This window comes from Apteryx rowi, unplaced genomic scaffold (genome assembly GCF_003343035.1).
Source record: "Apteryx rowi isolate R43461 unplaced genomic scaffold, aptRow1 scaffold_18, whole genome shotgun sequence".
Classification (NCBI taxonomy): Eukaryota; Metazoa; Chordata; class Aves; order Apterygiformes; family Apterygidae; genus Apteryx; species Apteryx rowi.
Genome location: NW_020448085.1, coordinates 3,069,386 through 3,083,981, shown reverse-complemented (window position 1 = coordinate 3,083,981; position 14,596 = coordinate 3,069,386). Strand labels below are relative to the sequence as shown.

General features: G+C 39.7%; 1 protein-coding gene across 3 annotated transcripts in view; it reads left to right on the top strand.

Annotated features, from left to right (window-relative positions):
• TENM2 (teneurin transmembrane protein 2) overlaps positions 1 to 14,131 on the top strand; it is a 543,159-nt gene extending 529,028 nt beyond the window's left edge. For 2 of the 3 annotated variants that reach the window (XM_026061300.1, XM_026061299.1), the window contains exons 25-29: positions 1,138 to 1,373; positions 5,984 to 6,280; positions 7,114 to 8,728; positions 11,328 to 11,458; positions 12,491 to 13,252. In XM_026061300.1, coding sequence (XP_025917085.1) covers positions 1,138 to 1,373; positions 5,984 to 6,280; positions 7,114 to 8,728; positions 11,328 to 11,458; positions 12,491 to 13,252 — 3,041 coding nt within the window. Of the gene's footprint in view, positions 1 to 1,137; positions 1,374 to 5,983; positions 6,281 to 7,113; positions 8,729 to 11,327; positions 11,459 to 12,490 lie in introns of all 3 variants that reach the window. The other variant, XM_026061298.1, reaches the window with a different exon arrangement.
• Positions 14,132 to 14,596: the final 465 nt, after the last annotated feature.

Sequence of the window (14,596 nt, the reverse complement as noted above, 5' to 3'; positions counted from 1 at the left end):
AAAATGTAAAACAAAGAGTGCAGTGGATGATCTTGTGCCACAATTAGCAAGTCAGAGAACGCTGTTATAGCCCGAGTATGGCAGAAGAGATGAGCACCAAAACAGTTAAATGTTTGTGCAGAGCTTTCCAACACAGCCCAAGCGTTGTGTCTGATGCAGTGAAAACAGCCAGTTATCAAAGATAGATTGCAAGGAATTTGGTGAATGATGTGGTTTTTTAATTAAGATATAATGTCACTGGAATAAGAATATCATCAGTGAATAATAGTCTCCTCCTGATATAAATGTCAACATTTATAGACTATTATACCGTGACACGTCTGGTTACAAAGACTTTATTTCTCTTATACCAGATGATTAATTATACAGATGCTGTCCTTTTGTCAGACAAATATTGATGCTTTGGTGACAGCTGCACGCTGCAGCGCTCCTTCCTGATTGTCTCAGGAAGGACTTGGCTGTGTCAAACAGTTGGAGAATAGCACGGCCATAAAAGTACCGGTCTATTTTTATAACTTTTATCAGAAAGCAAAGAGGCCAGGTGTGTGATCGGCTAGTACAGTTCTTTTGTGGTAGAATGAAGAATGACATCCAAGGAAAGGACTGTGGCCGCCAGCTGGTATTGTTGGAGCCTCACACCTTGGGGATTTAAAGCTAAACTGTAATTCTGAACCATGCATCTGCTGGGAGACAGGTTTTAAACCGAGACAGAAAAAGAAGAGGGGCTTACTTGTTCACACTCATAAAGAAGCCAACAGTCCCTTTTTTCTTCTTTTTATCCTAGAATTTAATGGTTTGTTGTTTATCCAGCAGTTCAGTTTTCAGGAGATTTTGTTCATATTAGAAATAAATTATGTGGTTGAAATATATCGGTGTGCATTTTGATTTACAATTAGGACTAAAGGCAAAACATAGTGGAATAAACATAGTATCTCTCTGCAGGCTCACTGTTGCACTACTGTTCTTTACATGAATCAGTAACATCTGTAATTTCCACCATAGTACCACGTAACTGGTAATTGCAGACTGACTTCATTTAACATCAACAGGAGTGCAATAAAAAAACGATCAAATTAAGCTATATGTTTTCTTTATGACTGGAATAGCTAAATTATTTTCTTTTCATTATTGCTGTAGATCAAGTGAGGAACAGCTACCAGCTCTGTAATAATGGTACTTTGAGAGTGATGTATGCCAATGGCATGAGTATTAGCTTTCACAGTGAACCTCATGTCCTGGCTGGGACTGTAACTCCCACCATAGGACGATGTAATATTTCTCTACCAATGGAAAATGGTTTAAACTCAATTGAATGGCGTCTGAGGAAAGAACAGATTAAAGGCAAAGTGACTGTGTTTGGAAGAAAGCTCAGGGTAAGTAGAATCTGCCATAACAGTAATGATCTTTTCTTGTGTGTGCAGGCAACTTGCCATTTTGAAGGACATGTCTTTTCTGGTTTTACTTCTTAAAAATGTGTAACTCTGGGGTTTTCTTTGGTGTGACAGTCTTTTCTTTGTCTGAGAGGCCAGTTAAGTACATGGAATCATCTGCTGTCATCAGCTACAGAAGTTTTTTTACAAAAAGGAYGTTAAAAGAGGCTGGTAAAAATACACAGAATATTACTGTAAGTCCCTCTGGTTATGCAGGTGGCAGGGAAGAAAACAAAACAAAACAAAACTGACTGTTCATCGTTTATAAGGCTTCTGTGGCATGCTTACCATGGTTAATCCTGTGAAGCAAACACAATTGCAGTGCGAGCGGTTACATTCTGCTTACCTAAATTCCCCCTGCAGTGTCAGTGAGACAGGCATTATTTCCTCTCCCAAATAACATGATTGCAAAACAATTGCCATAATTATAAAGTCATAATCACAGGATAAGAAAAACTCCCAGGTCATGTAGTCCATCCCTTGCCAAACTGAAGATCAGCTGCATCCAGATTAATCCCTTTCAGTGCTTATTAGCCTGTTTTTCACCTCTTAGAGACCTAAATTTCCACTGGTTGCTTCAGTATGTACAGTTTGGAAGGGGCTGTGAGAGAGTGAGCAGAAAAAATCTGTAGGGCTGATCCAAGTCCTGGTTCTTTTAATAATTCTCTCAACATCCATGGACAGGGGATAAAGCTTTGTGTGTTCAAGATGTTCATATTAAATGCAATATATGTAATCAACTACGTAGTAATTTACAAAAAATAATCAGATAGGGGTGTTAAATTTTGTTATTTGCCTGTTGCTTAGCATCTAATTCACAACACTGAATTAACAAGTCTTTCCTTCTTCTCCCAAATCCTCAGAATAGTATGCACCTATTGGTGTGAGGGGGAAGGTCAGACAAAAAATGGAATGAGATTAGCAGCTAATCCTTAATGACTAAATTTCATGGCTGTGTAATTGATTTTTGATGTGTTGACCTGCAGAAGTTGATTGTAAGTCGAAAATAGTTCAGCTCTGCATTTTGACTAGGTGTTCAAAATAAAATAAATAGGCCCCTAAAATAAAATTTTTGTAATCCTCACTCTCAATACTAAAAACTTAATAGAAGTACTTGTGGTAATTAGCTGGAGTTAAACGTCTTAGAGCTGAAACCTTGCCTGAGACGGATTTTCTTGCATCATGTTTATGCAAATCAAAACACTGCTTTATCTAGCAACACCTCAACATTTAATTGTCTGGTGTTAGTTCCTGTAACAATAATCACATATCCATTTAGCTCTTTTAAATGAAAATCACTATGAGATTATAACAGGTTGAGCGGACTGAAAATGAAATTTGAAAATGAGGGAGAAAGCATAGAATTTATTTGCATCTCATTTATTCTGATTCATCTTTGCAAATGGTTGGGCGAGCGCAGTGGAGGCGCTGCGCTGGCGGCCGCGGAGGGCGCGGGTGGCGGGCAGGGTGGGCCCTGGCAGCTGGGGCACGCGCCGGGCACGGCTCCTGCAGGACAAGCGCAGCTTCCTGAAGACCAGTGCGGAAGCGTGCGGAGCTGTTGGCTGAATCCCAAATTCAGGATCAAGTATTAGCGAAAGGTGTTGTTATTGCACGGGATTCGTGTCTTATGAGCACACACGGCTCGTTGTCCTTTGCGGGGCTGCTTGTAGGTACGGGCAGCGCTGCAGGCGAAGCAGAGGGCGAGCGCAGCCCCCGGCCCGGGCGAGATGATGCTCTCACTCCTTGGGGCTTTTTACCTTTTACAGCGAGACGTCACAGGCATCTCCCTGGCTTAAACGGGGACCTTCTCTCCCTGCGAGCGTCACGCGCCAAGGCCCGCCAGCATAAGAAGCAGCCCGCCAGGATGAGTTTGTAATAGGTTTGCGGTTACGCAAAGTGCCTGCTACGACGGTGGCGTGGCCCTGAGGGCGCTGAACCCGTTGCGGTGTGAAGCCCGAACCCCTCTTCTCCTGGCAGCCGTCACCGGTGCTTCCCCCGCTACGGCTGCCTGTGCTGCGGGGGCACGCTTCAACCGCAGGTGCAGACCTGTGCGAGCGTGCCTGGGTGGTCTTCGTTAAGCCTAGGAAGGAAGACCTGTGCTTCATCTTTACATTAGCCTACTTATTGTCCGCTGCTATTTTATGAGTAGCATGTTCAATGTCTTGCTAATATTTTCATATAAAGTCTTGATAAAAATTCCATACTGAAGATTTTTTGGTGCACCATGACATCACTTAAGTGGTTTCTGTTGCAAGGCCTTTAACCGATGCGTAGAAGGGCTCTTCCCTCTTGTGACTTGTTCAGCGAGAGCAAAAGGGAAAAACAGATGTGCGTGTAGGTAGCAGAACAAAAGAGAAAGAGCTTGCTAGATAATCTTCAGTCATGGTATTCGTAATAGTGTTATTAGTGTTCCCAAGAAGAGTGGGAGTTAGTCATTTTGTTTGGGTTTCTATATAATTAATATGACACTGCAATTACACTCTGTGGTTTTACTTATTTTACAAATGAAAATGAAGGTACTGAATGATTCAAGCAGGTGCTCCTTTATTCTCCAAGTAATGTTTGTGTGTGTGCATAGCTCTTCTTCTGGGGAATCATTTCAGAAAACTAGTACTTTAGTACTCTATGGCAAAAAAACTAATAACCTTAATAAAGCTTTTGAGAAAAAAGGAGGACACCTGGAGTCAGACTTTTCTGCATGCAGATTGCAGTTACTGTAGTGGGGGGAAGAAGCCCAAAGAGGCCCAACCGCTTTATGAAGCTATAAAAGTTTTGGAAAAACAAAATTTTTAAATGTTACTTCTCAATCTTTTTGAAAGACTTTTTTTCAAAATCTGCCTCTCCTTAAGAAATCACAATCTTTAAGACTAATCTTTTATTTTAAACTTATAGCTAACTGTTTTTGAGTAGTTAAAGCTCTCTCCTGCTTTCCCCAGACCTCTATGAAGGACAGGGTTTTGATAGGTCTCTGTCATCAGGACTGAGTTTGCATGTACAAAACAAAAATAACCAGTTGTGAAAGTGCTGATGTTGAGTTTGGCTTCCACAGTTTTGTTCCCATTAAAATGTGATACCAGAATATGATTTATTTTGCCAAGGTGTTTTAAAAAAATACCCTATCTTTTCTTTGAATCAGGAGAAAAGTTTCCTATGCAAAACCTTTGGGAAAACCTACAGAAATGAGCTTTTTATAATGATTGCCCACTGAGGAAATGAAAACTGTGTTAAAGAGCTACATTTTATTAGTGGAAAAGATGAGGATAAGGATAATGAGCAATAATTTAAAATAATTATTTCTTTACAAACACAAAATTGTATTAATTTTAAAATTGCTTTCTGTATAACTGAATTCCTATGGAGTGGGATGGGATGGGATTTGGGTTTACCCTGCCAGTGAAAATATCTCCAAATAACTTTTATGTCTTCAAGAAAGGCTCAGGGTTAATTTGCATATTGTTTGATGTGCAGTTTAATTTTGGATAAGAGAAAATGTTGCTTAATCAAAGCTACTGTAAAATATAAGCTGAAGAACAAATTCCCAGAAACCAATGAATACTTTTTAAGTAGTCATTGCTGTCAAATGATATCTAATTTGAAGACTTCTACTTTATTAATGACACATCTACAATTAAATTGCTTAAGAAGCTTTATCAGATTACAGCATTAGCCTGAATTCTGTGGCTCAGCCTCCAGTGAATATATTTATGTATCTCTTATTACAGCATTTTCACTAGAAACCTCCTCATTTCTTACGCTCCTTTCCTTCTGTTTTGCTCATGCATTTAAAAAAAAAATCAACTATGGGATTAAAACACTTCATGTTGTACTTTGTTTGATTTAGAAATTTTAACTGAAAAAAAGTGAAAAGCAAAAAACATTTTACTTAAGTATTTAGAACTTTGGTTTCTCATTTGTTGTGAAAGATATCTTGCAAAATGGTAGAAGTCCAAATTTCCCAGCCTGTACGATCAGGACTTCTAAAGAGAAGAAATCAGACATATCCCATGTGATTAGGTTGCTGAGGGATCTGTGGAATGCTTAGAAAGTAAATAAAGAAAGTGTTAATGGAAGGAATTCATAGGCAAGGTGTTGCAGCTACAGAACTTAGGTGGTTAAATCTCAATGAAGATAAAAAATGGTAAATTTTTATATTGTTTTGGGGTCATAGTAGGGAAAAAGGTTAAGAACTACTGATGTCAGAAGTAGAGAAATTGCTTCCACACAATATYGTTTGTCTGCTAAACGTTAACAGCCTGCTCTTTAAGACCTAGGCATGCAGTATGTCTGTCCCTTCTGACAATACGGGAGCTTTTGYCTGAAAGACCACAGCCAACCCATGTTCCAGGGAGAAGGGAAATAACCCAGTTAAACACTCAAAGTAACATCCTTGAAAATACTCGGAAATTGTAAGCCTGTTAATAGGAAGACATCCTACACTTTTTGAAAATTTGGGGAAATTTAGTTCTCCTTTATGCTTACTATTTTCACTGTGAAAATTCTTATAGGTTTAGTGCTCACTGGTCACTGAATACGGCCTTCTTTCATTTCCACAGGTCCATGGAAGGAACTTGCTGTCCATCGATTATGACCGGAACATACGCACAGAAAAAATCTATGATGACCACCGCAAGTTTACACTGAGGATAATTTATGATCAACTGGGACGTCCTTTCCTTTGGCTACCCAGCAGTGGCCTGGCTGCTGTCAACGTGTCTTACTTCTTCAATGGACGCCTGGCTGGGCTGCAGCGGGGTGCTATGAGCGAAAGAACAGATATAGATAAGCAAGGCCGAATCATATCACGCATGTTTGCAGATGGGAAAGTCTGGAGTTACACCTACCTAGAAAAAGTACGTGATGTTGTTTTAAGCTCTGACATGAGCTACAATGAGGCAGTACCACTCTGCTTCATTTTAGGCTCTGTGCATAACACATACACACAAAAATGATCTGAAATCTGAAGTATTGCAGTTGTTAAGAATCTCTTTGTGCCTGATCTTAAATGCTTATATTTTTCAATTAGTCAACTGAATCTGACTAATTTTTAATTAGGAAATTCTTTGTTCATGGTTCTTTTCTTTTGATATTTCCCTGAGACCAAAAATGCGTGAGTAAACCTGACAAAAGGTTCAAGGAGAAACAGGTAATTCATCTCTAATCATTATTTATTAAATGAAAATGTGGTATTGCATTTTAATTAGCCTAATTAAGACACTTCAGTCATAAAACTTTGTCCTAAATACTTAAAATCGCATATCATTTTCCACTTCCATGCTTTGAATCTGTTGCTGTAAGGAAACCAGAGTTGTTCTCTGCTTAGTTTCACATGTGTTTCACAGTAATAGTCATGAATTACAACTGCTGGAGTAAAGAGAAATCAAGTCATTTATCTAACTCTTCTGCATCTCAAAAAAAAAAATCCTGCCAAAAGGGGGGTAGCCAAGAGATTGATACCCTACACTTTGTTTTCAGCATATTGATTTGTAAGTAGCAGCACATCCTCACATCTGGCAATCTGTCCATTTTCCTGAGCAGTTTTGGCCCCAGACTAATGGGTTTATGTCTCTTTTTATTATTTTAATGCTACTGCCTCTTCAGTAAACTCTTCTTTTTTTAAATGCCCTCTCACAAGTCACGTGCTGAAAGACAGTAAATATGTATTACTTTTTTTCTTTTTCTATAGTCAATGGTACTACTGCTTCAGAGTCAACGGCAATACATCTTTGAGTATGATTCTTCAGACCGACTTCATGCTGTTACTATGCCTAGTGTTGCTCGGCACAGCATGTCAACTCACACATCTATTGGCTACATTAGAAATATTTATAATCCTCCTGAAAGCAATGCATCAGTGATTTTTGATTACAGTGATGATGGGAGGATTTTGAAAACATCATTTTTAGGTACTGGTCGACAAGTCTTCTACAAGTATGGAAAGCTATCCAAATTATCTGAAATTGTTTATGACAGTACTGCAGTTACTTTTGGATATGATGAAACTACAGGTGTCCTAAAAATGGTGAACCTGCAAAGTGGTGGATTTTCTTGTACAATCCGCTATCGTAAAATTGGCCCTCTGGTTGACAAACAAATCTACAGATTCTCTGAAGAAGGTATGGTCAATGCAAGGTTTGATTATACATATCATGATAATAGTTTTCGAATTGCAAGCATCAAACCGATAATAAGTGAGACACCTCTTCCGGTTGATCTTTACCGTTACGATGAGATTTCGGGCAAAGTAGAGCATTTTGGCAAATTTGGAGTTATTTATTATGATATAAATCAAATCATTACTACAGCAGTTATGACACTGAGTAAGCACTTTGATACCCATGGACGCATTAAGGAAGTTCAGTATGAAATGTTCAGATCACTAATGTACTGGATGACTGTACAATATGACAGCATGGGAAGGGTAACTAAAAGAGAACTGAAACTTGGCCCGTATGCCAACACAACCAAGTATACCTATGATTACGATGGAGATGGGCAACTGCAAAGTGTGGCAGTAAATGATAGACCAACCTGGCGTTATAGTTATGATCTGAATGGAAACCTTCATCTCCTGAATCCTGGAAACAGTGTTCGATTGATGCCTCTGCGTTACGATCTAAGAGACAGGATTACACGCTTAGGTGACATACCATACAAAATCGATGATGATGGATTCTTGTGTCAGCGAGGCTCAGATGTCTTTGAATACAATTCCAAAGGACTCTTGACAAGAGCTTACAACAAAGCAAATGGCTGGAACATTCAATACCGTTATGATGGACTTGGCCGAAGAGCTTCCTGCAAGACTAACCTGGGGCATCATCTACAATATTTTTATGCTGATCTTCACAATCCAACAAGAGTAACTCATGTCTACAATCATTCCAATTCAGAAATTACCTCCTTGTACTATGATCTGCAAGGTCACCTCTTTGCAATGGAGAGTAGCAGTGGGGAAGAGTATTATGTCGCCTCCGATAACACGGGCACTCCCTTAGCCGTGTTCAGCATCAACGGCCTCATGATCAAGCAGCTTCAGTACACAGCGTATGGAGAGATCTATTACGACTCCAACCCTGATTTCCAGCTGGTTATTGGGTTCCATGGGGGTCTGTATGACCCTTTAACCAAACTGGTCCATTTTACCCAAAGGGACTATGATGTCCTTGCTGGGCGCTGGACATCTCCTGATTACACAATGTGGAAAAACATTGGTAAAGAGCCTGCTCCTTTCAATCTGTACATGTTCAAGAGCAATAACCCTCTCAGCAACGAACTGGATTTAAAAAATTATGTAACAGGTGAGACTCCATTACATTTTTTGTAAGTAGCACTATACTAGGGAAGTTAATTTGGGAAGGAAATAAATCAAGCTTCTCTTTACCAGACATTTGCTGAATCCTCCGATCAAGTTTTGGCCATTTGCTTTTTTGTCCCATGGAAAGGGCTGGCTGTTCCTGATCTTTGCTATGGCTCCTCTCCAGATGAAGGGCCCTAGAAGAGCAGCCACAAAGAAGGGGCTTTTCCTTATTTAGTTTTTAACATGCAAACAGTCTTTAGGCTTTAAAACAAAAACCTTTATGTATTAAAAAATTACTTCCTTCTGAAAGACAAAGAAATTTTGTGGAATGTGTAGACCTGGGAAAGAGAAACAGTAAATTAGCTTTGACTGTATACGTTAGAATTGGTTAAAACTTGTAACCTCTTCTTAATTAGTACTAATTTTTCACTTAGTAAGATCACACAGTACTTGAATTAGCTGCCAGCAGTTTTTAAAAAGAAAGGTAATTAATATGTCTTGAGGAAAATAATTAGAGCAGATATCATTTTGAATTAATTATTTATCATAATTTTAGCAGTAATTCAAATTTCTAGAAAAGTGTGCATTTCCTTCACAGAAAATGACAGCAAGTTTCCTTAGTTTTTGAGACCTAATTGTATATGTGACATACTACAGGTTTTCTTACAGCTATCTTGCAGTTTGAAGATACGGGGATTTATACCTGATAGTGTGAAAACATTAGTGACCAAAATTGCCTTGGCGTCAAATTCTGTTGTCCTAAATTGAACAAAATTCCTATTTTCATCTACCAGTATTTAATTTAGATCTTTAATGTCATCTTCTATTTTGCTACATTCAGAAGTTACATTCATTTCATTTATGCATCCACTGGATGAAACCCTGGAAGATATATTGCATTTTACTATAACACGTACCTTGTAGTCTATTTAAATACTATATTGGTGATGAGCATATTTGTTGCTCAGTGGACTAAATAGGTTATCTGGCGCAAGAAGCGACTAGGCAGACAGTTTAATTTTCATAGCTAAAAAAAAAAAAAAAAAAACCCTCTTCTCCCCCATCCAAGTTTCCTGTCAACCCATGGCACTGCTGCGTTCAGGGGTGCTGCTGAAAGGAGTGGAGTGCTGCAAAGCATGCTACAAAAGAAAAATAGGAACTACTTAGGACAGAGGTCCTCCACTTTAGCGCTGAATTAGGGCAGCTGAAGTAAATTGTGGGGGAGGTACCGTTATACCATAAAACATATAGAAGACTTAAACAGGAGCAGTAGCTCTGTGCTGTCCAAATCTAAAGGGAAAACATATTAGGCACTGTATAATGGGAGATACTTCCAAATGCCTTCATAGTAATAAGAGTATTATACTACTTGTTTTAGTAGCAGAACAGCTGAAAAAAAACCTCCGCCTTTTGCTGTCCCGTGCCCACAACCGAGCAGTATGACGTTTTTGATGATGCCACATTACCTCTGCTAAAACCCGAGGGAAACCAGGCTTTGCAGCGGGCCCAGCTCGGGTGGGCAGGCGCTCGGCTCCGGGCCCGTTCCTCGCGAGCCGGGTCGGCTCGGCCGGCCGGCCTCGCGCTGGGAGCGTTTGGCCGCAGTCATCTGTCTTCTCAAATGTGGAGTTCAGCTCACGTGAGGAAGGAGCAGTAATAATATCAGAAGCCATTACAGGCTGGAGAGGAGAGATGCCACTAAAAAAAGACAGGAGAGAAAATTTTAAAGAAAAATGGTCATCAGCATTGGTCCAAATCAAATAAGAAGTGCCTGTGCTCCCGCACCGCTGCTTAGCTCCATGACAACCAGAAAAGAGGAGCAGGAAGCAGAAATGTAAAACACGGTCATGGGCTTTTTTTTGTTCAAAAGCATCTTTTAAATAACCAAGATAAATCGTTAGTTCTTGATATCTGCTGAATGACAATTACCGTCACTAACTTAGTGGAAATTGCTTGCTGTTTTTCAACGAGAAATTGAGACAGAGCGGTGCAAGTGGAGCCAAGAGCAGGGCCTTCCCGAAGCACGAGGCAGCGCGGGGGCAGCRCCGCTGCACGGGCTGTGCCTGCGGTGCAAGGCTTCGGGGGCAGCCTGTTGGCAGTACCTAAATTTAGACTCTGAATTCCCAGTCTGGCCTCTCGCTGCGTTTGATGGAGCCTCCAGAAACCTGATGAAGGCTAATAGGAGTAGGACCTAAAAGAGAAGCCATGTATTTCCCCAGAGGACTTTCCAAATGTTCTTAGAAGTGCTAACCTAATAAAACATCATTTTGCAATATAGTGTGTGGGTTGCACTAACACCATCAGAAGGTGTCAGAGATGGGACAAGTATTGCGTACAGTAAAATGTTTGGATAATCCATATATCTTAATGGAAAAAAGTGTGGAAGAGGTGATATATCCCTGATGAACTATTTAGGATAAATTTAAAGCAGTGTTTCTTGTGTCTGTTCACTGTGGAATACCACAATTCTGTAAACTGCCACACTGTAATATAAATTATAAGTTCAATTGCTACTTGAAATTAAGGAGGTAGAGGATGGATTTCCTAAATGTGTTTATGATACACTTTTATTTCTCACTTGCCTGATTACTTTTGATTTTTAGATGTCAAAAGCTGGTTGGTGATGTTTGGATTTCAGCTCAGCAACATTATTCCTGGTTTCCCTAGAGCAAAAATGTACTTTGTGTCACCGCCGTATGAGTTGTCTGAGAGTCAAGCATGTGAAAATGGACAGGTAGGCAGAACTGTGAAGTTATTTTATTGATAAATTTGAGTCACTCTGTGAACAGAAATACTGTCTCTTCAGCAGTTCCAGTGGAAGGCAGCGTATTTATTTCAGTGTAAAATGGAAGTGAGTATAGCTAGATTTTATACTAATGAACATATGCCATTTTTGCCAGCCTTCGTTGTTATTGTAATTACAATGTCATTAGTTTGTCTTTTATTGAGTTCTGCCTTGATTAACAAGTTGTAACTTGATTAACTTGATTAACAATGGCAAAAGGAAACTTCGCAGTGTAATTTATCATCTGTTGTACCTATGGTAACGTTATCCTAATAACATATGTATTGCAATAAACCTAGGTTGGTACTTGTACTGTTAAGAGATGGGTTTACTCCCTACCCTGTATAGGAAAGCAGCTTATCTTTTGCTTGAAGTTTTTCATAGTTAGAGGATTTGGTTTGCTACTTCTGTTATTACAATTACCTTCAATTATGGTGTTAATAGTGAATAGAAATGGGTATATGCTTTCATCCTTTATAATAAATTCCCACCCTTTTAAGATACTTGAAAAGAATACTAGACCAATTTCATCTACTTTCAAGTATTTTATTCATATATAGTGGTTGAAATTTCTGTGCAGAAGTGTCCAGTAATTAAGTGCCATCTTTTAATAAATTGGTTGTGTTTGTTATAGACACTGATTAAAATTGTGGTAGACTTGGATCTTACTTATTCTTGTAAAGGACATCATCTAAATAGCTAAGATTGAGATCTGTGGTATATATAAGCTATAAAAGGTGATTTCTGAGAACATAAAAAATATCTTCTCTGATACTATCAATAGCAAAATAATTTGCCAGACGAGTTTTTACCTGATTCTGAACACAATATGGTGCACGGGCAGATAACTGAGAGTGGTTTTTCTGTAGCTTAGCATTTCCACTGCATGGCTTTCCTTTAGAAGGCAAAACACAGAGTAGCACTGGTCTCTGAAATCAGTATCTTAAGAAGGTCTGTATCTCCTTTGTTTATTTTTTTCAGCTCATTACAGGAGTTCAGCAGACAACAGAAAGACACAATCAAGCATTCATGGCTCTTGAGGGACAGGTCATATCTAAAAGATTACATGCCAGTATTAGAGAAAAAGCAGGCCACTGGTTTGCAACAACCACTCCCATTATTGGGAAAGGAATCATGTTTGCTGTGAAGGAAGGCCGTGTAACCACTGGCATTTCCAGCATAGCCACAGACGATAGCAGAAAAATTGCCTCTGTCCTGAACAGCGCTCACTACCTGGAAAAAATGCACTACAGCATCGAGGGGAAGGACACGCATTACTTCGTCAAGATCGGCTCAGCCGACAGCGACCTCGTCACCCTTGCGATGACCAGCGGGCGGAAGGTGCTGGACAGTGGAGTGAACGTCACCGTTTCCCAGCCGACGCTCCTTATCAATGGAAGGACTCGAAGGTTTACCAATATCGAATTTCAGTATTCCACCCTGCTGCTCAACATCCGCTACGGACTAACGCCGGACACGCTGGACGAGGAAAAGGCGAGAGTGCTGGACCAGGCTCGGCAGCGAGCCCTGGGGGCCGCCTGGGCCAAGGAGCAGCAGAAGGCGCGGGATGGCAGAGAGGGCAGCCGCGGATGGACAGACGGAGAGAAGCAGCAGCTTCTGAACACGGGAAGGGTTCAAGGTTACGAGGGATATTATGTCCTGCCCGTGGAGCAGTACCCAGAGCTAGCAGACAGTAGCAACAACATCCAGTTTTTAAGACAGAATGAAATGGGAAAGAGGTAACAAATTAATCTGCTGTCATCCTTTGCTGGATGAATCAGTAGTCACAACTGTTATCTCCTCTCCTAAGGAGATGAAGACCTAAATGGGGGCACTAGGCTGAGCTACTTCGGGATAGTAAGTGGCAAAAAGCTCATATTTTTTGAGTTAAATGCTACTGTTCAAGTGATTAAAAACCACATCCTGAAGTGGACTAAAGCCAGACTGAAAACTCTAAGCATACAAATTAAAAAGTACCCCTGAAATATTACCCACTTGTTCTGGGTCTAAAGAAAAATAAAAAGAAGGCCTCGTATTGTATTACCTCACTCCATTCACACGTGAGCAAACTAAGAAATCCAAGTGGGCCACTTTCACTAACCAGCTGATGAAACACAAATGATTCAGACTGCTTGTTTGATAAATATCCAAGAGGTTTTCATTTAAAGCAAAATACAGGTGCATTTAAAACATGACTTTGGGGTGATTTGTGTGTAGCAACTGGAGGAAAATGAGAATGCAAGTGAGAGTGCACTGGAAATAGTAAAGAAAAATATATTTAAAAATAACAAAACCGCACTTGCACTCCAACCCTCCATTTGTCTGGCCTGAAGTTTAACTCATTCAAAGAGGGCAGAGTGTAAAGTTACATTCGAAATGGTGGCTATAAATCACTACAAATAAATTTCATACTCTGTTTGTCTTTGAAGATTTCCATTGTGGACAGTATAACACAGTTACAGGGTGTAGTCTGTTTAGATTCAGTAGTTTGTTGGTATCAGTTCCAGTAGAGCTGTGGGCATTGTGTTACACTATTGCAAATGGGCACCACGTCAGATCACCCTGTACATACATCAGCCAGAAGGCACAATCACTGTTTCAGATTTAAAAATTATTAGTGTGTTTGTTTGGTCGAGAAACTGAGACAATCACATTACAGTCACCACAAAAAAAAAAAAAAAAAGTCTAATAAGAACTTTGGTACAAGAACTTTTTTGTAATATACATGTATGAATTGTTCATTGAGTTTTTATATTAATTTTAATTTGCTGCTAAGCAAAGACTAGAGACAGGCAAAGATAATTTATGGCAAAGTGTTTAAATTGTTTATACATAAATAAAGTCTCTAAAACTCCTGTGAATTATTTGTCTTCTATTGTGAAATCTTTTACATATGGAAAAAACAGGATTTATGTGTCACTGTCGTCTAAAATATGCAGCATCTTATACATAGAAAACACGTGCCGTCCTTGCACCATGGATTCTGCAGAAGGCTTCTCCTTTCAGCTCCGGGTAAGCAAAGTCCCGGTTACCCATCACCTGCAATTCTGGTTGTGACCCAGCAAAAATTGGTAATTGCACCTCGCC